At 52.8% G+C, this 24,992-nt stretch overlaps 1 protein-coding gene across 3 annotated transcripts in view; it reads left to right on the top strand.

Annotated features, from left to right (window-relative positions):
* The window catches only part of SH3PXD2A (SH3 and PX domains 2A), a 275,849-nt gene that overhangs the window by 204,658 nt on the left and 46,199 nt on the right, over positions 1-24,992 (top strand). For 2 of the 3 annotated variants that reach the window (XM_011977504.1, XM_011977505.1), the window contains one exon: positions 3,446-3,577. In XM_011977504.1, the coding sequence (XP_011832894.1) occupies positions 3,446-3,577 (132 nt within the window). Of the gene's footprint in view, positions 1-2,856; positions 2,919-3,445; positions 3,578-24,992 lie in introns of those variants that run through there. The other variant, XM_011977506.1, reaches the window with a different exon arrangement.

The following is a 24,992-nucleotide window of genomic DNA, read 5'->3' as shown; positions in this document are numbered from 1 at the left end:
GTAAAACTCCATCTCTACTAAAAATACAAAAAAAATTTAGCCAGGTACGGTGGCGGGCACCTGTAATCCTAGCTACTCAGGAGGCTGAGGCTGGAGAATTGCTTGAACCCGGGGGGCGGAGGTTGCAGTGAGCTGAGATTGTGCCACTGCACTCCAGCCTGGGCAAGAGAGCAAGACTCTGTCTCAAAAAAAAAAAAAAAAAAAAAAGAGAAAGAAACCCATACTCTAATCTTTATTAAGCAGCAGCTGTGTCCCAGGTATCTGGGATGTAATGGGCCCTTCCCTGGGAACCAGGTGCCAGTGGCCCATTGTAGGCCACATACAGTGCGGAAGTTAAGATCACAGCAGTGGTGTCAGGTGGGCTTGGGTTCAATCCCAGCTGTGTAACCTTAGGGAATTCACTTACCCTCACAAGGCTTGCTTTGCCCGTGCGTAAAATGGGGCCATCACAGGACCTACTGTACGGGGTTGCTCTGAGGATTGGACAAGGCAGCTACATGCTGTCAGGGGCCTCCAAGTCAGCACTGATGAAGGCTTGCTGTCACTACTGCTATGATCTGGGCACATTCAGGCCTTGCGGGCTCTCTAACATGCCACAGAACTCTCTGTTCTTCTGTTTGTTGCTGGAGCCTTTCTTTCCCACTCTTCTCATCCAGTACCCCCACACTGGGAAAGGAGGCCCCGTTTCTCATAGGGCAGGGATGGCCATTTTTGTGCCAGGTACACTTAAGAAGTGCTGTTGGCCACAGAGACTCCAGGCATGGAACAGGCACTGCCGGTCCCCCTAGGGGCACAGTGGGAGGTAGTCCGTCAGTGCAGCACCCGGCACTGCCTCTGCCCAGCTGGCAGGGGCAGGCACAGAAGCTGGCACGCCTAAGTACAGAGGCGGGGCAGGCCCTGCTGCCCGGCTGTTGGTTGCATTTCTGCCTGAAATATAATCCCTGCTTTAGCAGGGCTGCTTGGGACTGTGCACGTGCGAATGTATGTGGCACACTCAGCTGTGCAGGGTCCCTTCTGCTTCTCCAAAGGGCTGAGATGGCCCTGCAGGGCCCACACCTCATGGGAGAAAACTGCCGGGGGCAGTGGGTTTCTTTCCCTGGAAGGAGGCCTCCCCTTGGGATTTCCTAGAGTTCTGTGGCCATTGCCGTCTGCCCTAGGTTGGAGGGAGCCTTCCCCCACAGAAGGACCCCAAAGATCTAAGTAGTGTTTCTTGCTCCAGGGTGCCCACAAGCACCATAGGGACACAGAGGGGATGTCCAAAAACTACTCATGCCTGAGTCCCAGACCAAAGAAACCTGTCTCTCTGGAGCCCAGCATTAGTACTTTTAAAAAGCTCCCTGGGTGATTCTGTGCTACCAAGTTGAGGATTATTGTGCTAGAAGAACCAGACTGATGGGAACAAATCAGAGGCAGTTATTCCGCAATGGAAAGACAGATGGGCTTGGGCCTGAACAAAATCATACTGAGTGAATGTGCTGTTCTTCATAGCAGCTGTAGGAGCTGGAGTCATCTCCTGCCTGCTCTAGAGGGACCTCTGGTTAGTCTTGTGTGAAATGGAAAGATAAGGGGGATGTTGTGGGCATGAAATGGGGCAGTTAATGTGCCTGGCACATCACATTTGCCAAATCAAACTCAGGCGTGTGGGAAATGTGGCTGTAGGCTGAGGCACCAAGGGGGCTCTGTGGAGCTTGGAGATCCTCAGCAATTTTTATAGCCAGGTTAGTGACATGAAGCCCCCTAGCCTTCAAGGAAATTGGCAGACATATAGTTTATGCCAGTTGCAGTGGCTCATGCCTGAAGTCCCAGCACTTTGAGAGGCTGAGGCAGGAGGATCACTTGAGCCCAGGAGTTCAAGACCAGCCTGGGCAACAAAGTGAGACCTCATCTCTACAAAAAATAAAAAAATTAGCCGGGTATGGTGGTGTGTGCCTTTGGTCCCAGCTACATGGGAGGCTGAGGTGGGAGGATTGCTTGAACCCAGGAGGTCAAGGCTGCAGTGAGCCATGATTGCACCACTGTACTCCAGCCTGGGCGACAAAGAGAAACCCTGTATCAAAAAAAAAAAAAAAAAAAAAGTACTAGGAATTCCCTTTGGGCTGGGGGTGGTCTGAAAAGACTTCCTGTAGGAGGTGACTAGTCCATCTCTGGCTAGTGGATCCTTTTCACTCCTAGCTAAAAGCACATCATATTTTAAGTGTCTTATCCCCACGCCCACCCTAATAATGGTGATGGGAAGAGTTGAAGTGCAGAAGTTTAAGCAGCATCCAATGCCATACAGCTAGGAAGCTAAGAGAGCACCCAGCCTGTCTGCCTTCCTGCCTGGTGCCTGCTTAGTGAATGTCGTGCTGGTCTGGTGGCTGAGAACAGAGAAACTGCTTGCTCCTTGGAGGCCACCTGCCCTCCCTCTGCTGCACCCATCTTTTGACCCCTCAAGCCCCTCAAACTGCCAGGGGCCTGACCACAAGCCCCGGCACTGAAAGGCAGAGAGAAACTGAGTCAGTCTCTGCAGCCAGAGGGCCCTCTCTGGAAGCAGGGCTGGGGGCAGGCCTGAGCCTGGTCCGACTGCACCCGGCCTGGGCTCGGTGGCAGCGCCTGGGTGAGTCCGAGGGGTAGGAACCCAGCGAACTTGAAGAAAAGTTGGCGGGGGGCGGGTTGGGCTCGCCAGCCGCTGGCGCGGGGACTTTCTTCTTGGGTTTCAAGTAAACAGTCTGGGCCTCCTCCCCCTCCCCTGCCTCCACCCCCGGCTCCTCATTCGACGGGTCTCATGTGTTTCTATTTAAGGGTTGCGAGTAAACCCCAGTGATTGGCGGCCTCAAACCCTCTTGACTCCTCGCCTGGGCCTGGGCCGCGGAGAAGCTCTCTCCCGCTCTCTCCTCTCCCTCTCCCGCCCGAGGGAGCAGGGCTGCCTTTTCTCTCGGGTTTGCAGGGGTTGGGGGCAGAGGCTGGAGCCTCCTGCTTGCCTTTCCTTTGCCTCTGGCCTCAGCCCTCATGGGCCGCCCACCCGCTGGCTCGCCGCCCTCCCGATGCCCCTGCCGGCCCGAGAGGGAGGCCGGAGAGACCCCGTGGGCCCCAGGCCTCCCCGCAGGCTCCCTCATGCCGGGCTGTGACTAACTCATCGCAGCACAAGGCTTCTTCCTGAGCTTCCTTGGCCTCCGCCTCCGCCTCCGCTCTGCCTCTCTCGTTCCTCCTCCTCCTGCCCGTCCCTTCCCCGGCCCCCTGGCTCCCCATGTCCCCCGGACCCCGCGGTGCAGCGGGCCGGTGTGGGGCCTTGCTATATGGCCTGTCCCTGGCGCCCTGTGAGCTGCGAGCCCCGGCTGCGGGCTGCCCCTGGGAGCGGCGCTGGCGACAGAGCAGCCACCCCCGAGGAGGCCGATGGACAGGGGGCGCCCCGGCCGCGGGGCCATGGCCGGCCGCTGGCTCACCGCGTGCTTTCTGCCCTCGCCAGGTGCCGACGCCACCGCCGAGCCCATGATCCTGGAACAGTATGTGGTGGTGTCCAACTATAAGAAGCAAGAGAACTCGGAGCTGAGCCTCCAGGCTGGGGAGGTGGTGGATGTCATCGAGAAGAACGAAAGTGGTGAGTGCCCTGGCCGCTGGCCGTCCACTGGGGTTCCGGTCTGGCCCCCTGGCCAAGCTGGTTTTTGTTCCTCCCTCCTCCCCCACCGCTGCAGCTATACGTTATTTCCATCTGGCAGAGAGAGGGCCGAGGCGGTTGAAGTTTCCCCCTGTTGGTTTGGGCTGCAGGCCAGCAGTTTGCCTGGTGGTGGAAGAATGTCTCCCTTGCTCGGGGTAATTAACCAGCCTGTGTTAATGCAGGTTCAGGCACAGCGCAGGAATAAGTGGCCAGCCCTGCTGGGGTCCCCGTGCCCTCAGAGGCCCGTGGGGCAGTGTGCTCTCAGCTCAGGGATGCCCAACAACAGCATCCTCCATACGCCACATTCTGAGCCAGGGTCCAGGCAGGGGCAGGACAGCTGATGGGGAAGGCAGGCCCTGCTGTCAACGTGGGGTCCAGGGTCTCCAGGTCCCTGGCGTGTTGTCTGAGGAAGGGCCAGGCCTGTGGGCGTTGGCTGGGGTCTGGTTGGGGAGCTGACTGCCCCCTGCCGAGCTGGAGGCCCCAGGACCTGGAAAGCAAGCGCAGTGAGGGGGATGCAGCCAGGCCCAGCCGGGGCCGGGCAAGGTCCCAGACTGACAGGGGCTGTGCGGACAGCTGCCCAGGGCAGCTGGTTCTCAGGGTGCCACGGAGGGCGCAAAGGTACCTTGGTGTCCCTGGCAGCAGGAGTCGTGGCAGGTGAAGAGAGGAGAGCCCAAGCCTGTCAGTCCAGGCCTGTTCGGCCCCCAACAGAGCCAGGCATGGGACTCGAGCCCAGGACAGCCATCAGCCCACAGCCTCCCAGGGCTTGCATGGGTTTCTGGGGTGTTTTGTTTCAGTTTCAGTTTGCTGCAGGGAAGGCCCCTGTGCTCAGAGCCTCTCTGAATGGTGTTTGGTGGATACTTCCAGAGGGCAGGAGCCTGTTCTCCTCTCCTAGTCCCACTCTGTGCCTTGCCAGTGTTTAAACCCCAAAGGAAAGACAAAGCATGCTTAGGACGGCAGTGCCTGCTCTGTAGAGACAAAACCGAGACACAGGGAGGTTGCGGGGAAGCGAGTCTCCTGAGATCCGAAGCAGAACCCTCTGCCTCCAGGTGGCCAGGAGCTGTGGGGATGCTGAGGAAATCCCAGTGGGCCTCCTGGGGGAGGTGGGTGCAGGCTCCTGCCACCGGTGGCTCCGGGGAGCAGGGCTGTGATATGCATATAGGGCCTGACTTGTGGCCCTCGTGCTCTGAGGTCTTCGAAGTGCCTACTCTCCTCTCAGGTCAGGCTGTGTCTGCCCTTGTGCCTGGAGTCATCACCAAGGTGGTCAGCAGCGACAGTCCTCCCTGGCAGAGCCATGTCCCTGCTGTGAGGCCTCAACCCTTCGTCCCAGGTGCCCACACTGGGCTCCTCCCTGGGCAGCTTTGTCCTCAGCCTTTGTCATGCTCATGGCGCCACCTGCCTTCCCCCAAAGGAAGCTGGCAATGTCATGGGGGTCTGACTCTGGAAACCCCCAGCACCTGAAGACCCAAAGTAATGGATCTCTAATGGTGACATGGGAGACCTCAGGTGAGGGGGATGTTTGTTGTAGAGCTTGCATCAGGAAAGGTGGTTGGTTCTTCTCAGAACTTCTGGCTAGGGAAGTTCTGCAGGAACCATGGTTCTCCCACCATGCCTGCCTGTCACACCATAGCTATTTAACCCTCGAGCAGCAGGAGGTAGTGAGCCCACATGTCTTTGGGGGCCGCCAGCCACTGGCCAGGATGGCTGAAGATGAGACAGCACACAAGAGGAAGTCATCCTGCTGGAAGACTCCAGGATTCCCAGGGCATGTGTGCCCTCTCCCCTCCTGTCCCATCTACAGGACCCTGGGACGCTGGAGTCCTAGGATTGGGGGAAGGAACTTTGACAAAGGGGGAGACGCCTGCTCTCCCGAGGAGCTGCCGATGGCTGTTAGAGGTGGCCCAGGCACCCCAGCTGCCCACGGCCACCTGTGACCAGAGCAGGCCAGTCTGGCACGCAGACCGTGTGAGGGAGCTACTGTTCTTAGAAGCCGCATTCTACCTGCCACTACCTGCTTGGGGGCTTCATGTCCCTTAACTTCTCTGGGCCTCAGTTATTCCTTCCATAAAATGGAGGTGAGCTTGTGACTGATTGGAAGCAGGCGCTGGAGCAAATGACCTCCCTGAGCTCTCTCTCGGGTCTGAACTCCGTGGCTGGGAAACGTGGTGGGACCCTAGGTGTCGGATAGAGCTTCCCTGAACGTGTCTTTTCTACTTCTGGGAGTTTGGTATCTTTACCCTTGGTGGAGACAGCTGCTCAGCTGCAGATGCTTGCACAGGACCTGGACTGCTGTGCCTGCCTCTTCAAACCCATCTGTTGCTATCTACCAGGAGGCCTGGAGTATACAACCAGCCTAACCAGAGAAATGAAGTGGGTGGAGGGGAGAAAGGAAGAGAGCCAAGCTGCAGATCTCTGGGAGGGTGGTTTCCCCGTTCAGGGAAGCTGGAGGCCTGACGGTAGGGGAGAGGAGGCGTCTTGTGCGTCCTGCAAGCTGGTTTTGGAAGGAGTGGTGAGTGAGGCTTTTGAACTCAGGAACAAAGACCCAATTGTGAAGCCTTTGACCTTGGGACACAGTGGGTGTGTTGAGGCATTTCCATTTGCATTGTTGGGCAGTGGCCCCCAGCCAGCACCATCCTCACCTCCCTGGGCCTTGCCTTGCCCACAGGGTGCCAGGACTCTGCCGGTGTCCCCTCTCACTTGGCTGGGAGTGCCTCAAGTAGAGTGTCCACAGGGGGACCCAGCCACCTCTGACTCTGCCTGCTCATCAGAGCCCCTCTGTGCTCTCACTGGTCTAAAGAGAGATGTGCATGGAAGGTGATTCTGAGTCAGTAAACACCAAGTGGCAGGCTACATGCTTCACATACATCATTCTATTGGGATATCATGAAACAACACCATGCAGTAGAAGGCAGTTTCACCAATTTGTGGCTGAAGTAATAGGCTAAGAGGCTAAGTAATTGCCTTAGAGTCCAAGAGTAAGATCTCTCCCCTCAACAGAGGCCACGCAGAGAGGCTGAGAATGGACCCATCCCAGGTGGGAAGGGTGGAAGCCCAAGTTGGCGATGCTGTAGGTTGAGGAGAGACGCAGGCTGGGTGAGATAGCTGCAGAGCTCCCTGGAACATCTGTGGGGAAGGTTGTCTCTGCATCCATCCTTCCAGCTAGTGGGAATTCATGTTGTTCATTGATCCATTGAACTTGGGGACAGGAAACAGCTGAGAGGATCTGAGGAAGGTGATGTGTACTTAGGACTGAGAACAAACCTATTCCAGAGAACAGGAGTCAAAGAAACCCAAAGTGGGACTTAAGTAGCTTTAAGGAAAGCATTTGTGATCAACCAGTGGGCCTAAGGCCAGATCAGAAAAGGACTCTTTTTCTCCATTGATCAACAGGAATACATAGAGCAGAAAGATTCACAGTTTTGGTAGCTTTGCCACCAAGCAAGCCATACCAGGGCATGCAGCCGCCATTGTTACTTTGTCTTTGGAAACCCCTCTACCCTTGACATAAGCAGCAGTGCGTAAGTTGGTGGGCAGGTTTTAAAGAATGTCCTCTTGAGGACATTCATATGCCTCAAATACTGCATTGGCTTCCCTCTCCAGCAGGCATAATTTCTGGCAGCGCGATGACATCAGGGTCCTGGTCACTCTGATTTCTGCATTGAGCAAAGCTGCATCTAACTTCCTAGGATTGTTTCCTTCTTCTCAGGACTGCAGGCGAGGGGAAGAAGTGGGCAGATGAGTCAACAAAATTTTTCCTGCCTCACCTTTCTTCTCTGAGTCTTTGCTTACTTCCTGCGCCAGCATAATACATTGGGAGTTCTTATACTTCCATGGAAGCAAAGAATTTTGAGCTCCTGGTCCATAATTTTTTTTACAAGGGAGAAAACCAAACCTTGGGAAGAATTTGAGAATTTTTACTCCCCTCTAGGGTCAATGCTTTAGTCCCAGTTGAGTTGTGAGTGGAGGACAGAAATTCACTCAGACTTTCTCAAGAGATTATTGAAGCAATAAAGGAAAATCTCACCAAACCCAGAGGTGAGAAGTAAATCAGCCTTAGGGGGTTGGGACTGGGAACCAAAAGTCAGCACAAGCCAAAGCAGCTTCTCTGTCTGTCTTACTTACCATGTGGATTTTTTTTTTAGATGGAGTTCCACTCTTGTTGCCCAGGCTGGAGTGCAGTGGCATGATCTCAGCTCACTGCAACCTCCACCTCCTGGGTCAAGCGATTCTCCTGCCTTAGCCTCCCAAGGAGTTGGGATTATGGGCACCTGCTACCACGGGTGGCTATTTTTATATTTTTAGTAGAGACAGGGTTTTACTATGTTGGCCAGGCTGGTCTCAAACTCCTGACCTCAGGTGATCCACCAACCTCGGCCTCCCAAAGTGCTGGGATCACAGGCGTGAGCCACCGCACCCAGCTACCATGCAGATTTAAAGCACAGCTGTGCTCTTCCAACTGCAGATCAGCCTGCCTTCTCCTCTCGCCCGACCATGACAGCAGCTTGTTTGAGTGGCACTGGTTTCTCAGGACCAGACTTGCATGACTTTTCAGTTGAGATCTCTCCCAACAACTGAGTTTGACCTCTGGTTCTCTGAGTTCAGAATTCAAAGTTTGAATCTGATTGTTTCCTCACCAGCAATGGATTGGCAAATGTTAGATCAGGTGTCCAGCCCTGGTCCAATAGGCTGTATCCCAGAGATGCATCACAGAGTATAAACATGGTTACCTAACCAACCTCTTCAGCAGAGGCTGTTGGTGGGCACGTTTTAAAGAAAAGTTACCCAAAAACATGGTGGCTGCAGCCATTTTACTTGTTCAGTACCTGTGCATGTGGTGGGGAGGGTGAAGAATCCAGAATTCCAATACCGGGTTTAAGATCTAAGTCTATACTGTGTGATATAAGTAGAAATCAGTTCGTTTTCTGATGGTTAAGAGTGGGTAGTGATACATACCACATGGGCTTTCTGTAAGGATGAAATACACTCTATGTAGGAGTGGTTCATTTATTCATACATTTATTTCACAGTTCTTGAATACTTGAATACTTTGTGCTAATTGTGTATACATCCATGAGGTTCCTGCCTTTATGGAGCTTAGAGTCTAATTGATGTGCTTATTCTGGTATACTGTATTGTGAGCCTGGGATAGCCTTACAGACTTTGCTTTTTTTTTTTTTTTTTTTCTGAGATAGGATCTTGCTCTGTCACCCAGGCCGGAGTACAGTGGTGCAAATCTCAGCTCACTGCAACCTCTGCCTCGCAGGTTCAAGTGATTCTCTTTCCTCAGCCTCCCATGTAAATGGGATTACAGGCATGCACCACCATGCCTGCCTGATTTTTGTGTTTTCAGTAGAGATGGGTTTTTTCATGTTGGTCAAGCTGGTCTTGAACTCCTGGCCTCAAATGATCCACCTGCCTCAGCCTCCCAAAGTGCTGGGATTACAGGTGTGAGCCACCGCGCCCAGCCTGCATTGTCTTAAATGGATTTTATGTGTCTCTTCTACATCTTGCTTAGGTTCTGTGCTTACTGTGTAACCACCTGATTACTATTATAATTCAGACTTCCACATTCGCCTGCTCCTGGAAAAGAAGTGTCCCAACAAAGATAGGCTAGGCTGTTTCTAGAAGGGCAGGTTTATTACTGAACTAACATGCTTATTTCTACAACAGTAGAATGCTGGCTCCAATGAACCAGTCTCCATTTAGATGTGGTGCCACAGAGGTGGTGCCTGGCCCAGGAGGTCCTGTCCTAGCCATCAGAAAGCCTTGTGCACTGACAGCCCTTCTCTTGGAGTGCAGCCTGTGTGTGTGTTCTTGCTATATCAGTCTCATCAGCAGAGTCCCTTTTGGCCCAAGATGATCTCTAGTGTACAGCTGTTACCCACTTCACAGAGCTGGCTGGAGGGGAAAGGGCGGGGGAGGATAAAGCCAGGAGCAGAGGCAGGCATGCTAGCCCAGCCTCGGGCCCTTCTGCTCAGCTTTATTCACTCCAGGATCAAGATTATGTTGCAAATGAGATTGCAGGATAGCCTAGCAGTTAGGAACATGGACTTCGTGTTAGAGAAGCCTGCTTTTCATCTTGATTTGATTACTTCCTGTGGTGATCCTGGGAAAGTTTCTCGGGTCCTCTCAGCATCAGTTTCCTTATCTGTAAAATGGGGATAATTGTACCCACAGCTATGGGGTTGGTATATGCTAATTCAAAAGGAATTCAGGGCCAGGAATGGTGGCTCATGCGTGTAATCCCAAAACTTTGGGATGTTGAGGTGGGAGGGTAACTTGAGGCCAGGAGTTCAAGCCCAGCCTGGGCAACATAGCAAGGCCCTGTCTCTACAAAAAAATAAAAAATAATAATAATAAACACAAAAAGAATTTAGTGCTTCATGCAGGGCCTGGTACACAGTGGGTGCTCAGTAAGTGACAGCCACTAGTAAGACCACTGATTGGGGCCACTCTGCCACAGATCAACCCTGGGGCCTGCAGGGGGCCAGTTTCTCTCTTGTGGCCTCGATTTCCCCATCTGGTCATAGAACTGACTTGGTGGTATCTGAGGACTGTCAGTCCTGAGGGTCTGTGAGGTGGCTATAGTGGCAGAGGGTTTACTGTCAGGTAGTGAGACCAGGACAACCCGTTCTGGGGCCAGACTCACTCCCCTGGAATTCTTGCTTGGGCAGCTATCCTTGTCCCAGCCTAATCAACAGAGTCCAGCAGGAAGAAGGGTTGGCGACAGAAGTCAGGGTCCCATTGGTGGCCTCATGGGATCAGGGGCTTTCGTGACAACCCCACACTGATGGTCCCTCAGTAGCCCTGTTGCATGGTGCAGAGCTGAAGTGTGGGGGGTGAAGACAAGCATAGTCGAGAAGGCTTCCTGGAGGAGTCAGAGGCATTGAGCAGGGCTGGGAGAATGAAGGGATTAGACAGGCAGAGTGAAGAGTATGGGACGTGGTGGGGCTGCGACTGCACAGCAGGCATCTAGGTGCCCTAAGCAGAAGAAAAGTGGGAGCTGGGCAGCAGGAGGTGGGAGGATAGGGCCTCGGGAAGCTGGTGAGCAGGAGAGCTCCCTGAGAAGAGTGAGCCTTGAGGCAAGCCCTCCGGGCTGTGTGGGGAGGAGGGTGGCAGGCACAGGTGTGGCAGGGGCTGGGCGGCTCTGCAAATAGTGCTTTCCTCCAGCTGGATCCGCAGGGCCTGTTGTCAGGGAGGCATCCAAGGGCTTGTCAACGCCGAGTGCTGCCAGCCACCTGCGTGGAGCCAGCTGCCAGGCAGGCAGGTGGGGCAGTGAGCCTGGGGGTGCTCCCTCCACCACACTGTCACCCTGCCCAGGTTGGACAGGCCTAGTGTCCAGTTGCTGTGGCCTGACTCTGTGGACCTATTGGCTCTGTGGACCTCTCGTGTCCCAAACTCCTCCAAGCCCATTTTCCTTGAATAGTTATTTCTCAGCAATATATATGGGTCAGTGGTGGCCTTGGTGTGGCATGCAGCCCTGGAAGTCCCACAGAAGTCCCAGAGTGACAACCACTGCTCACCCCAGTTGTAGCCTCAGGGCAACACCTGGCCGCCTTCCCTTTGGGAGACAAACAGGTTTCTACTGACTGAGCCCGTAAGCATCTCCAAAATGTTGTTTTTCCAAGTTTGAACACCGAGGGGCCTGTGAAGCCAGTCTTCCAGTGGCTGGTTGGTCGGCCATCAGTAAATCTGTATGAGCTGACTAAGTGTTAGACTGGGATCCAGAAGTGACAGAGGCCAACAAAGCCCTCATGGGGCTCAAATATTGCGAAGAGACATGTAACAAGTAAACCAAGGAAGTAATTGTAGGTGTTGACAAGCACAAGTCAGGAAACAAGCAGGCGCTGTGGAGAGGTCAGCAGCAGGGAGGCGGTGGGGTGTGGTCAGGAAAGACGCCATTGAGGTGTTATTAAAGCTGGGGACAGGTGGGCCTTGGTGAATGCAGGAAACAGCAGAAGGCTCACTGGTTCTGGGAGGGCAGGAGTGAGCAAGGGCAGAGGCGGGTGCCAGGCCAAGGAGTGTTATTCTAGGTACAGCTGTCACTGCGTGCCTACTTGGAGCCCTGCAGCGGAGCTGACAGAGGTGTCTTGCCTCCTCTGACTCAGGTGTACCTTTGCGCAGGTACCCTGTGAGTGGGCAGCCCTGGAGACCCTGTGCCTGCCCCCAACACACAGACACTGCCTTTGTCCCCAGTAGAAATGACAGGTCTCTCACCTTCCTCCCCGGCTGAAGTGCAGGGAAAAAGATCACCCCACACATTTTCTCCACTGTTACATAACAGATTTCGGCAAAGTGTAAAGCAAACACTTTCTGGGGAGTATAATTTTTCAAGACCTTGGGGAATTTGGGTTGGGAAAATGCCCCTTCCTCATTCTCTCCCCAGCTTATCCTGTGGCCGTGTGATATTACACCCTTCAGCAGTTGGGTTTTCTGTAATTGTTCTGGTGGGAGTGGGGGACGGCTGCCCTCGTCCCTCTCAGCATCTTTTCAGATTCCATAACCTCATCCTCTGGGTTTCCAGTGCTGACCTAGAATCCTGGCCTCACTGTGGGGGCGTAGCTGGGGTGACCCAGTTTACCCAGATGGCCTGCAAAGTCTGGGGGAGCCAGGGCTCAGCAGGGCTCCCCGTCCTGGGAGCTGAGCTGTGGAATCCCAGGAAACCGAGGGAAACTTCTGGCTCATAGAAGCCCTGAGTTCATTTCCCTCTGAAATATGCTGTGTATGATTATCATTGGTTTTGTTTCATCCAACTGTCTCAGCCCCAGCTCCACACTCCCCTTTTTAGCTGGGCATCTCTCAGGCTCAGGCTAAAGTTCATTTGCCTCCCCTGAGTTTTTATTGGATCAGATTGTGGGGAAGTGGCCCAGGAGCACCATGGGAAATGAGCAAAGGCCAAACTCAGAGTAAGTCTGCCAAGGACTGTCCGTAAAGCGAGTGAACTGTGGGTGGGTTTTGAGACTGGTGTGCGATAGCAGATCCCTCTCTCCTCTCGTGACAGAGCCCGTTGGCAGTGCCACAGGCTGCCCTGGGATCCCCATGTCCTGGAAAGCTCTAAGGACAGTGGCCAGAAGCCTGCATGTTCTGTTCTCCCACACTCCTGCCAGGAGGGTTATTGAGGAGGTCACGGCCACCTGGAGAGATGCCTGCTTGTGCTAGCTAAGAGGGGGGAATTTTGGACTTTTTAAAAGGTGATCTCTTTCTGAATCACAGTATTTTTATGTTTTACAAGATATAAAACCATGCAGTCTATAAAACATCTTGGCAAGAGGCAGGATGGATGTTGGCATTCTGTCTTTCCAAGGAGGAATTTGAAGCCCAGAGGGGTGAAGTGACTTGCCCCAAGGTTGCACAGCTGGGAGGTGGGGCATGAGCTTCAGTCATTGCCATCTGACCGGGGTTTGGAGATCTGGATGCTTGCATTGTAGATTTCACTTCTTTGCAAAGCCAAACTGCAGACTGCTTCACCACATGAGTTCCCCGGCCACAGAGAGCAGGAAAGCAGCGGTCAGTTGTGCTAAAGCCCCACTGGGGCAGGAGAAAGGCCAGGGGCAGCAGGTCAGAGGGAATCTGAAAGGAAAGAAAAGCATGTTGACTCATTTTCCCACAAGAGAGTTGCATGAGCGTTCCCACCTTTGGCTCACCAGGTCCCTGGGGAGGGGCTTGTCTGCGTGGGTGGGTCAGTCTGCTTACCTGGTGGGCAGCACCAAGGGTGTGAGGGTGGTGCTGGTCAGCGCTGCAGCCTACACTGCCTTCTTCTTTTCACTATGCAGACCCATCCTGGCCACTCCCCCAAACACACGCCCCCTAAGGAAGACCTGTCACCTGCCACCCTCTCTCTTTTCTGCATGTGATGAATGCTGCACCCTACCCCAGCATTCATCACGTCTCAGCCCTCAGTGAAATCCTACATGCAGGGGCTGCTTCCACAGGATGTGGTTTGCTCATTCAGTCAACAAACATGAGCACCTACTGTGTGCCCTGTGGCATGCCCAGCACTAGGATGCACGTGGACAAGAGGCAGCTGTCCCTGTCTTCCCATTGCTGAAGGTAACAGCATCCTAGGGCTGTCTCTTTACCTGCAAGGTAAAAAGCCCAGATGTAGTGAGTCAGTCATTTTCACTCTGCACCTACAGTGTGCAAGGCAGAAAGCAAGGTGTGGCTGAAGACTGGAGACAGGACTCAGAAGAATGGCATAGTCTGCTCTGGGTCCTGTGAGCTTTCATGAATATTGTCAAGCTTGCTCAGAGACAGGGACAGGGCCTGGATTGGGTGGGTGGGGGAAGACTTCTGGAGAAGGTAGGCCTTGAACAAGGGGCAGGCCTCAGGTGGACGGCAACGCTGAAGGAGGAAGGTGCTCCAAGCAGAGTAAACCTGAATGATTCATGCAGGGGTGTGGAGGGTGAAGTGGACAGGTGTGATCCAGCCACAGTGCCTGGGGGCTGCCTGAGAGAAGCTGGAGGAGCTGGTCAAGGGCTTTGAAGGGCCTTAAATATAGACAAAGAAAGCTTTTCCTCTGTTCTTCCCCACTGTGCTGAGGGGCTGAGGGAGAGTGGAGGCCTGGAAGAGTGAAGCCACGTGCCCAGCATCGTAGTGAGTTTGAGGCAGGGCTGTGGCACATCTGCGGGCTGCTGGTGCAGTGGTGGCTGTCTCTGAGGTCCCAGGAGGCCTGGAGTGATGTGGCAGGTGCCAGGTGATGGGAGGAGGGGAAGCAGGGCTCTCCAGCTGCTGCCACTGCTGAGCTGCTGCTCACCTGGCCTGGTCCCTTCGGCCTGTTACTAGGGCTAGAGCCTGGAGCCAGGCAAAGGCACCGCCCCTGTGCATTTAAAGAGCCTTGTTTTTCTAACTCCCCTCTCCTCTCCCCGCAAGATCAGCTTCACATGCCCCAACTGGAGAATGCAGACTTCCCCATCTAGCAAAGCTTCTGGGGGCTGGTGTCAGGCTGGGAGGGAGGCATGGTGCGCTCCAGGGAAGGTGGGGCTGCCCTACAGCTGGCTGTGAGTTCCCTGTCAGGTCCAGAGGCTCTGCCTCCTCAGCCCCTTGTGTTCCTCCTTTCCCCCAGGAAGAGGGTGAGGTCGCTGTTGAGGTTGGCCAGGCATCCAGCTCTGGTGTTTCTGGACATGATGTCTTTCTCTTTTGTTTTCTGTACTTTTAAGTGGCATTCTCATAGGCCCCAGCCTTCTCTCTGCTCAGTGTGCTCACCATCATTTGATTACAGCAGGATCTTAAGCTGCTGTGATCAGGGGTAGCGTGCAGGTGTGGCGAGGATACAGGGCTTGGGGTCTTGCACTTGAGACCGCAAGCCAGCACCTGAAGCATTGGCTACTTGAGTCTCCCATGCTTGGTTTGGCCAAATGACCTTTCTGTGCGCTGGTGGGGCTTTCTGCCAGTTCTAGACACTCACTTCTTGCTCGAGGCATTGGGTCAAGGAATAGCCACTTGGCATGGTGCTCAGAGTGTCATGTTAATGGGCAGAGCAGTGGCGTACCATCGTGGGAGGAAGGCCAGGCTTTGCCTAAGAGGAGCTTGGTCAACCCAGACTCTAAGCTCAGCTACCAAACAACCAAGTGACCTCAGGCAATCCACTCCACCTCTCTGAGCACAGCTTTGCTCATCCACAGCATGGAAGGGTGATTAGGAGTGGAGACAGCGGCCATGGTTGCTTTCCAGACACCAAGCCACCCCATTCCCCTGACCATTGTGCTGTTACCAAGCTGGGCAAGAAGCCAACTTTCTCTCTGTCGTTCTGGAGCCCCTAAGATTCCCTCTTACCCCCAGGGACCTGAAAACAAGCCAGTTTCAGCTCAGAGGGAGCAGGCAAGGGGAATTTGACCATGTTGGCAAGCCTTCAGCCAGCTCTCCCCCGCAGCCAAATGGGTCACTGGCTACAAACGTCCTTGGGTTTGCAATGATGATCACAGGGATTGTGGACTCCTGAACACCTTTGGAATGGGCTTTGTGAAGCCAAATACATCACAGATTAAATTTCTGGAGAAGGAACAGCTTAGAAATAGTCTCGAGCTTCCCTGAGCCACTTCTGTACTATGGCAGTGAAAGGGTGTGCATGTGCGTGCGAGGGGGATCTGTGTTTTCTCCCCTAACATAAGGGTAGGAGGTAGGGCAGAAGCAAAAGACGATCTGATCTTGTAATGTGCAATAGCCAGTGGGCCAGCTGGTGCTTTTCGTGGTTTTTAGGACAGTGCCGGGAACAGAAAGAATATGATGAATGTCATGGAATTTCATGATAGGAGTTTGGGGTGGCTTCCCCTCCTTTTTAAAATAAAGTAATGTTTTGAAGAGTTGCCCTGGAGAACTGCTGAAAGCAGAGAGGCTGATGGACGTTTTTGGTTATGTCAGATGAGGACAAGATTATCCAAGTGAGCGAGGGTGTCTCTCCCCGTCGGCTGGGCTGCGGGGTTCCAGGGCCGCCCTGCCAGAAAGCAAGCAAAGGGCCCGTAATCACAAACAGGCCAGGATCAGTTACAACCAGAAGTATTACTTTAGACTCTTGGCTTTGATGGGGAAGAATGCAGTTTTCTTTGGCCCCCTCCCCCGTCCTTCTCAAGTTAAACAAGATCCATGAAAGCAATAGCTCTGGCGCTTAAAGAGAGGCTTGGTGCAGGGGTCTCAAAAGCCAAACATTGGAGGGCTCCCCTGACCCCCACTGGTATCGGGGTAGGGATTTGCCTGACCCTTTTACTGCCCCATTTCTCCTTGTGTGCACTGGGGAATCCTGTTTTCCCAGACTCTTTCTTGTCTACCTGGGACCTTCTCACTGCCTCACCTGGGTCGTGCCCACCAGCCCGTGTCCTGGCATTCTCTGAGTGCTTGCCATGCATCTTTCCTGCGTGGATATGTGGGTGGGAAGGAAGTCGGGCGGGGATGGCAAAGAGATGGCTCAGCACATTGGAGCAGACCTTAACCAGCTCCTGAAGATAACAGAACAGGAGATTCTCATTCCTCGGGGCTCCAACCCGCCCCTGGGGCACCCTCTTCTCCTCCCCTCCCCCTGCCTTAACCAGCGCCTCCTGGGCAAGCATCTGACTGACTCTTTCCTGCTTGGGCATGAACAGCGCTGCTCTGGAGCACTGGCATTATGCGGGGCGTGCTTTCCCCGGCGCCGATAACTGGAGCAGAACCGGGGTGGCCTGAACCTTACTGCCCACACGGTGGGATTTTAACTGGCCGCTCTTTGTAGGAGAGAAAGGACAGTTACCTCAGCATCTGGGCTTTGCATGGGGAGAATGAGCATCCAGGGTTCCTGTCTTGCTGGCTCCCTTGGGAGTATTTAACCCTATTCTTCTGTTTCCAAGCACCAACTGCAAGCACCAGTGAGGCTCCATGTCCCAGGCCTCACTGCACAACCAGACACAAACTTGCCTCCTTGGATTTAAAAGGCCTCTGCATTCAGTGGAGCTAGAACATCTTGTTGGTGCTCATGTGCCAGGTGAGAGGAGGATTTGGACCTCAGGGGCCTGACCTGCCCTCCACACCCTGGTCTCTCCACCCCCAAGAGATCATCCTACCACCTCAAGGCCCTTGAAGGAGAAAATCCATTCTAGAAGTGGTTCCAGGGTAAGGGGCTGGTGGAATCATAGCCAGGTTAGGCAGGAACCCTGACCCAGAGACAGGACAGTGAGATTTGAGAGATGGAGACATCCAAATCCAATCTAAGGGCCATGCCAGAGCTGGAGAGCTGGAGCTGATGCCATGATATTGCAATATTGCCCACTTCCTGGGGAGCGAAGCTGTGGCTCCTCATGGCTGACAGCTGGGACTCCGCGGGGGTATCCTGGCCTGCCACAGCCAGGGTATATTTAAAGGGGCAGAATACTCACAGCCGTCCCCTACCTCCATGCCCCACTGACTCCTGTATTATCTGACTCTGTCTAGACCTCCCCATAGAGGCCTCCCTGCAAGGGCCCCCCCAGAGGTGGTTGGAGGACCCCATGGAGGCTGGGAGATGGGGGTGTGGCAGGCAGGCCAGGTCAGTGACTTCCTCCAGCTTTCTACCCATCTCTCTGCGCTCAGGTAGTGGGATCTTCCTGTTAAACGGTGGTAGGATATTGATCAAAGGCTGGGCCTTATTCAGAGTGGAGAAAACCAGAACCCAGCAACCAAGCAAGTGTATAGTCAGGAGCTAGAAATCAGACGTTTGTTCATGCAATTCACTCATTTCCCAGCCTTTATCTCCTGCTGTGTGCCAGGTACTGATGCACAGAGGTGAACAGGAAAGACGTGATCCCCATCTCTATGGAGCACAGTCTACAGGGGATGCAGATAATTGCCTACTCTGACCCAGCTGAGGGGACATGGTTGCTGGTTGGTTGTGGGACAAGGTGGTTGACTCTCTGCAGGCCCTTCCCCTGTGGGTGCTGGGGGTGGGAGGCACCAGAGATTGACAGGTCAGTGTGGGAAGAGCTGTATCACTCACCGGTACTCATGGGTGTCAGTCACCACGGCCTGACCAGTCACTGTAACTGTGGCAAGTCTCTAGAATGAGAAACCTGGTCTGGGCCAGTCTTGGGGGGTATCTGGACTAGCGGAGTATCTGGTTTTAGTGTGGCCTTTTCTCCTTGGATTGGGGTGGGATCTGTACTAGACCAATTCTTGGGAACCAGGAAGACAAGATGGTTCCCAGAGGTAAAAGAAACAGGAAGGGAATGGGGCAGGAAGGCGCTCAGTGAGAGAACCTAATCCTAGGTCACCACAAACCTAGCTGAGGCCCCAGGATGGCTATCCCAGAACAAGGGGATTTAGGGCTCAAGTTAGACCCATTTGCTGCTTTCTGGAGACTTAATATCAGAAACCGATGAAACAGATGAGAAAGGCAAGAAAGAGGTTATTGAAGCACCTCCTATATGTCAGGCAGGGAACGAAACACCTTTTTTCTTATAATGATCACCACTGCCCTGTAAAGTATGGGTGTCGTGATGCCTATTTTACAGATAAGAAAGCCAAGGGCCAGAGGGTTCAGGTCATCCACAGTTGTCCCCTGTACACTCTGCTGCCTCTTGGTGAATCCACTGGAGGCTTGTGCCCTGGTTGGGGAACTATTTTTGGTATAGCTGTCTCCCCACTGTCCTCTGGGAGTTGGAGAGAACAGGTCTCTGGGGCTGCCCATTCCAGTGCCCCGAGTTGCACCTAGGAGGACTTTGTTTGTGGTCCCTGGATGAGAGGCAGTGCCACCAAGATTCCCAGTAGAGGCCTGCAAACGACCTGGGGGGCTGCCTTGAATGGGCTTGGGAGGTACTGCTAGTGTAGTAGTCCCAGCTACTTGGGAGGCTGAGGTAGGAGAATGGCGTGAACACAGGACGAAGAGCTTGCAGTGGGCTGCATTCCTCCAGGAATGTGGGCCTGTTCCTGGTGATTAGCCTGTGGGGCCTCCCTGAGCTTTGATCTTCCATTCCTGTAAAGGGAGAGGCCCAGATGGAAATGGCCAGGTCAGGTATCCAAGCAGACTACATGAGCTCTCGGGACTGGAAGGATTAGCTCATTGGATGATCCTGGGCAAATTATGCAACAAGAAACAAAAACCTCTGTGCCTTGGGTCCATGAAGGCAGATCCTCCTGGGTAAGCTAGAGGTGCTTGCTGTGGGTGAAAGGCATTTCCCCAAAGTGGGGAACTGGAGGAAGGAACATTGCCCAGGGGCTGAGTCACCGCACAGGATTCTTGCAGAGCAGAAGTTGCGGGGGCCGGCAGGAAGACAGCAGGAGGGAAGATGCCCGGTGCTGATCCCGCATTGACCCCAGGAGCTGGGCTGCAGAGAGCCTGAGCTTGACAGGATGCCAAGATGAGCAAGACTCAGCCTATGTCCTCAGAGAGCTCTTGATCTCGCTGGGGGACTGGCCAATCCAAACCTAAGGTCAAGGTGATGAGGGAGCCGTGAGTTAGGAGAGCAGAACGCTGGCTGGCAGGGGAGGCGGGAGCATCACAAAGTTGGTAGCTTCGAAGGATGGGACCTGGATACAGCAATGAATCAAAGATATCAACACATTTGGGGGCTTCTGAACCCTGCTGCATGTGCAGTCAAAAAGCAAGATAGAGGGCACTTGCCCCAGGCCCCAAGAAAGGCTTCAAATCTGCCACTGAATAGCCACTCTGTGGCCAGCATGTGGCCATTCTGCTCCTCAGTTGCCATATCTGTAACATGAGCATAATATTTGAAACCCATGTGGCTATTGGGAAAGGCCAACCGTGAAAGAAAATTGTCATATTCACCTTCCTTTCCTTTTCTCTGATGGACAGGGATGGGCTACCATCCAGTTTAGGCAGTAAGTTCTATTAGGGAATGGTTAGGAGTCCATTGGGTTTCTGACATTGCTTGGAATAGTAACCCCTCTGCCCCCACCAGCCTATAGCCTGGAGACTTTTTTCTTTTCTTCTTCTTCTTTTTTTTTTTTTTTTGAGACTTAGTCTCGCTCTGTCGCCCAGGATAGAGTGCAGTGGCACAATCACGGCTCACTGCAGCTATGACCTCCTGGGCTCAAGTGATCCTCCCACCTCAGCCCCCTAGCAGCTGGGACTACAGGTGTGTACCACTATGCTCAGCTAAATTTTTTAAAATACATTTTTAGTAGAGACAAGGTTTCACCATGTTTTCCAGGCTGGTCTTGAACACCTGGACTCAAACGATTCGCCCGCCTCGGCCTCCCAAAGTGCCAGGATTACAGGTGTGAGCCACCACACCTGGCCTATCCTTTTCAAAGCACTTTTCTCGTCTATTATCTCAGAGTAACTCTAGGGGTAAGCAGGGCAGGTGGCTTTGTTTCCATTTTTCAGAGGAAACAGTTGAGACCTCAGAGCTTGCTTGTGGCCAGGCTTGGATTTGAACCAAGGGTCTGCGGATTCTTTTTTTTTTTTTTTGAGACGGAGCCTCACTCTGTCGCCCAGGCTGGAGTGCAGTGGCACGATCTCAGCCCACTGCAAGCTCTGCATCCCAGGTTCACGCCATTCTCCTACCTCAGCCTCCCAGGTAGCTGGGACTACAGGTGTCCGCCACCATGCCTAGCTAATTTTTTTTGTATTTTTTAGTAGAAACGGGGTTTCTCCGTGTTAGCCAGGATGGTCTCGATCTCCTGACCTTGTGATCCACGCACCTGGGCCTCCCAAAGTGCTGGGATTGCAGGCGTGAGCCACCGCGCCCGGCCTGGTCTGTGGATTCTTTATCCAAGGCTTCACCTGAAGAAGATCGGTGGTTCCCAGAGAGCAGGTCATATAAACACGTGCTGGGCGGACACAATTGAGTGGCATTGCATCCCGTCACCAGAAGGTTCTTTCCTTTCAGTTCTCTTTCACTACACATTGGGTCAAAGGGAAAATCTCCATCTGGGGCTCCTGTGCTGTTAACATCTGTCAAACGCTGGCTGATGTCATTTGTTTGTTTGACCAAGAGTAAATCTGACCCAGGCTTAGAGTGTTGCTAGAACTTGCCTTGATCTCTTGTTGAACTTCATGGCATTGTTTCATTGTATGTGTTTTTCCAGAATCTCCCATCTATACCTAGGAATGCTGGTTTTCCATCCATTGTAGCATAGGAAAATGTCTTTTTGAAATACATGTTTAAGTTTTTAAAAATAAAGGCAATTTAAATAAACACACTAAGATGACACTAGTGTAGGCATTACTCAGGTTCATTGGTTCACCTGGCCAGAGGGCTTGGGGAATGCAGAGTTAAACGACCCCAAGTGGGACTCTGTCTTTTGGGCACTAGGGTGCCCTCTGTCTCTTGTCTCCTAGGGTGACACCAGTGGCTCCCAAATTCCAACTGGGAAAGGAGCCTGGAAAAGCATCGGCATTCGTGGTGGCTACTCCCCACACCAAGCAGAAGAATCCACGTTGTCAGAGAGCTGCTGACGTCAGGCGGTACTGGATTTTTGCAAGCCCTCTATTTAAAATTCCCCAGAAATTAAATAAGGAGGCTTTGGAGGGAGGAATGCCCTAGACAAATTGTGGAGTGGGTTTGTTTTGTTTATGGAGATGGTCTTTAAAGTCTAAATTGTCCCCGTTTTATTTTTGCCCAATTGAAGAGGGGCTGAACTCAGCTGGGAGGAAGGGGATGGTTGTCAGCCTACAGCTTTTAGTTGAAACCAACTCCATGCTGGGGCCAAGAAGCTTCCATTTTTAGCAAATAGAGAAAGGGAAAAAATATACAAACTCATACATGTACGCATCTTAGGCACTGGAGTAAGCTAGTTAAATGGATAAGGATAACCTTTATATTTCAAGTGACCACAACTCTCTTCTCCAGGCTGCAAATAGATATATTAAGCACCAGGCACATTGCTGGGTACTTTCCATTCTTTTCTTTTCTTTTTCTCACCACGACACTGGTAGTATACACATGCTATTTCATATTCCCATCTCACCAATGGGAACTTAAGCCTCATTCTTCAGCCTCTTCCTTTAGCCACTGTGAAGGACCAGGCACCATACTAGTCTGATGTTGGCTTCCTAAAGCTGTAGTCCACCCAACACCATGATACATGGGAGGATCTCAGGTGGCAGAGAGGCAGTATCAATCCTTCTGCGTCACACAGTGGGAAAAGTTTGTCTCCCTGCAGTTCTCTTCCAAGCCTTCTGACTTGTTGCAGTTTGATGTTCGATGATCTTTAACCCCTGTCTAGTAAATCTTTGTAGCAAAGAGGGAGCGGGCCACAGACTCAGCCTCTTCATTTGTGGCACAGTTCAAATGTACTACATAGCTTTGTTTTCATCGTGTGTGCTTTTCTGTTGGAGCCAGTGGTCCTCGTTGTTTATTCATGGTGGCGATCCGAAGTTTCCTTAGCAAATTTTTTTCTTAAAGTTAAAAAAAAAAAAAAAAAGGCAAATTGCTTTAAAAATACAGTCCGTTTCCAGACTTATGATGGTGTGACTTACAATTTTTCAGCTTTATGATGGGTCAATGGGGGTATTAGTACATTTTGAACTTGGGATATTTTCAACTTAACAATGGCTTTATCAGAACGTAACCCCATTATAAGTCAAGGCACATCTGTGTATGTTATATGAACCACAGTATATGTAATTCAAGGATATAGCAAAGGTTGTGTGTGGTGTAGAAATACCTGAGGTTTGAGGAAAGCTGATTCAAAGTCACTCTTGCTTGGCAAAGCCCTTGGGTGAGATCTCGTGCCAGAACGCTCTTTCAACCTGGGTGACCCTGCCTTGCCCTACCATGTGGGCTTAGAAGAGAGGCAACTTGGAGGCAAGCCTGCAAACCACCTCTCCACGAGGAGTGGGAAAAGCCACGTCCTCGACTCTTCCAAGACTCAGGGCTCGGTGGACACCAGTGGAGTGGAGAAGAAGCAGATGAGGTACTGGGTTTCTTGGCTCATCTGTCAGATGGGAATTTGGGGCATAATAGAGCAGGCATTGCTGGTTTCCTTCTGGAAGGCAATGAACAGCTGAGCTGGAGTGGTTTCAGGGTCGCCGAATGAATGCTGTGCTGCATATCAGACCTGAGTGCCAATCCTGGCACCTCCCCTTCTTAGCCACACTCCCTGGGTAAGTCCCCTATTCTGAGTTTCCTAAGGCAGCCTAAGATTTCACAGATCTGGGGACAGACTTCTGCCCCAAGACATACTGAACACACAGTCCTCAGAACTCCTTTCTCATCCTCACTGCCAGGAGGGGGACCCGTACAACTCAGGCTGCCTGGACCCTCCCGGCTTGCACCTAAGATTTTGGCGTCATGGCTGTTAATATTGATACTGCCCTTCCATTTGCTCCAAAAAGTTTGAACAGTAAATTTTAAGATCCTCGTACTAAGCCATGTCCTTTTGTCTCTCCATTTAAGACTTTGCATCTTGTCAGATTTGAGCTGTCATTACCATCTGTTCAGACCTCTTTTTTGGCTCCTAATCCTGGCACAGCTTTTGCTAAATGAGATCGTGCTGCCAGTACTGTGTCTCTGTCCTCATCCTGGGTTGATTAAAACATCCAACAGGACAGGTTCCCATTGGAGCCACTCCGCCCTGTTGGACTGTGCCGGCCCTCGAGCTGTGGATCTGTCAGTGCCGCCCTGTAGCCCCCAGGGCCCTGGGGGATCATGAGAGACACAAGGGCCTGGAGGTCTCAGCTGTGACACATCCCGGGCCTACCGGTCCAGTAGCTCACTCACTGCCAGGCCCCCTTTCTTCCTGGTGCACCCCTCTGTCCGACACTGCCTGGGCAAGTGTGCAGAGCCCCTTCCCAGGCTCTCCCAGCATTCCTCAGGGAGTCCATGTTTTACTTAACCATGACCAGCAATGACGCTGCCCTTCTCTACTCTGGAATTCACTGCCTTCTTTAAAAGCTGGGACCGTTGCCCATTTTGTGTCCTTGGGTGTTGCTCCCATCTCCATGTCTCCCACGATTGCTGATGAGGAGTGCAGGGCTCTTTGTCAAGTGCTCTTGGGACCTTTCCACTCAGCCAGCTGGTGAGAGTGTGTTGAGGCAGCCTGTCCGTGCTGTCCCTACCTCTGCCTGGGCCACTTACTGTCTCCAGGTCAGTGTGCCAGGCTGACCCTTCTGAGAGCGAATCTTCCTTCTGAGAGTGAATGCTGAGCTGCGGACAGGAGCCCAGGAGACCCCTCCTCCCTGTACACACCCTCCTCAGGAAAGAGACTTAGCTCTTTCTTTTTAAAAAAATTTTTTAGATGGAGTCACGCTCTGTCACCCAGGCTACAATGCAGTGGTGCAATCTTGGCTCACTGCAACCTCCGCCTCCCGGGTACAAGCAGTTCTCCCGCTTCAGCCTCCCAAATGGCTGCAATTACAGGCATGTGCCACTACACCTGGCTACTTTTTGTATTTTTAGTACAAACGGGGTTTTGCTGTGTTGGCCAGACTGGTCTCGAACTCCTGACCTCAGGTGATCTGCCCGCCTCGGCCTCCCAAAGTGCTGGGATTACAGGCGTGAGCCACTGTGCCTGGCCGACTTCACCCTTTCTTAATCTTTCTCTTGCTGGAACAGCAGGGAAAACACCCTTTTTGTTCCCCTGAGCACGTCCTTAGGGCTCCACCTCTGGGAATGTAAGTGTCCTGAATGGATTCTTAGCGGGCCACCCCTTCCCGTCCCACTCTCCTTCCCTGACTGCCATCTTCCATCGTCTCGCCCTTGACAGCAGATCTCTCTCACCATCCACATCATTTACAATCATGACATTAGAGTTTACCTTCTTGCATCTTCCATCTTTCCTGAGCACCTTCTGTTTAGGAACCTGGGCGCAGGCTCACACCTCTGTGCTCTGCTTAATAATGGGACTGAGAGAGGGCAGCAGCTTGAGGTGAGTGCCTCATTTTCTTTTTCTTTTTCTTTTTTTTTTTTTTTTTAAAGACGGAGTCTCACTCTGTCACCAGGCTGGAGTGCAGTGGCAC

This window comes from Mandrillus leucophaeus, unplaced genomic scaffold, assembly GCF_000951045.1.
Source record: "Mandrillus leucophaeus isolate KB7577 unplaced genomic scaffold, Mleu.le_1.0 Scaffold18, whole genome shotgun sequence".
Lineage (NCBI taxonomy): Eukaryota > Metazoa > Chordata > Mammalia > Primates > Cercopithecidae > Mandrillus > Mandrillus leucophaeus.
Note: the sequence above shows the minus strand (reverse complement) of the source record. Positions and strands in the feature narration are given on the sequence as shown.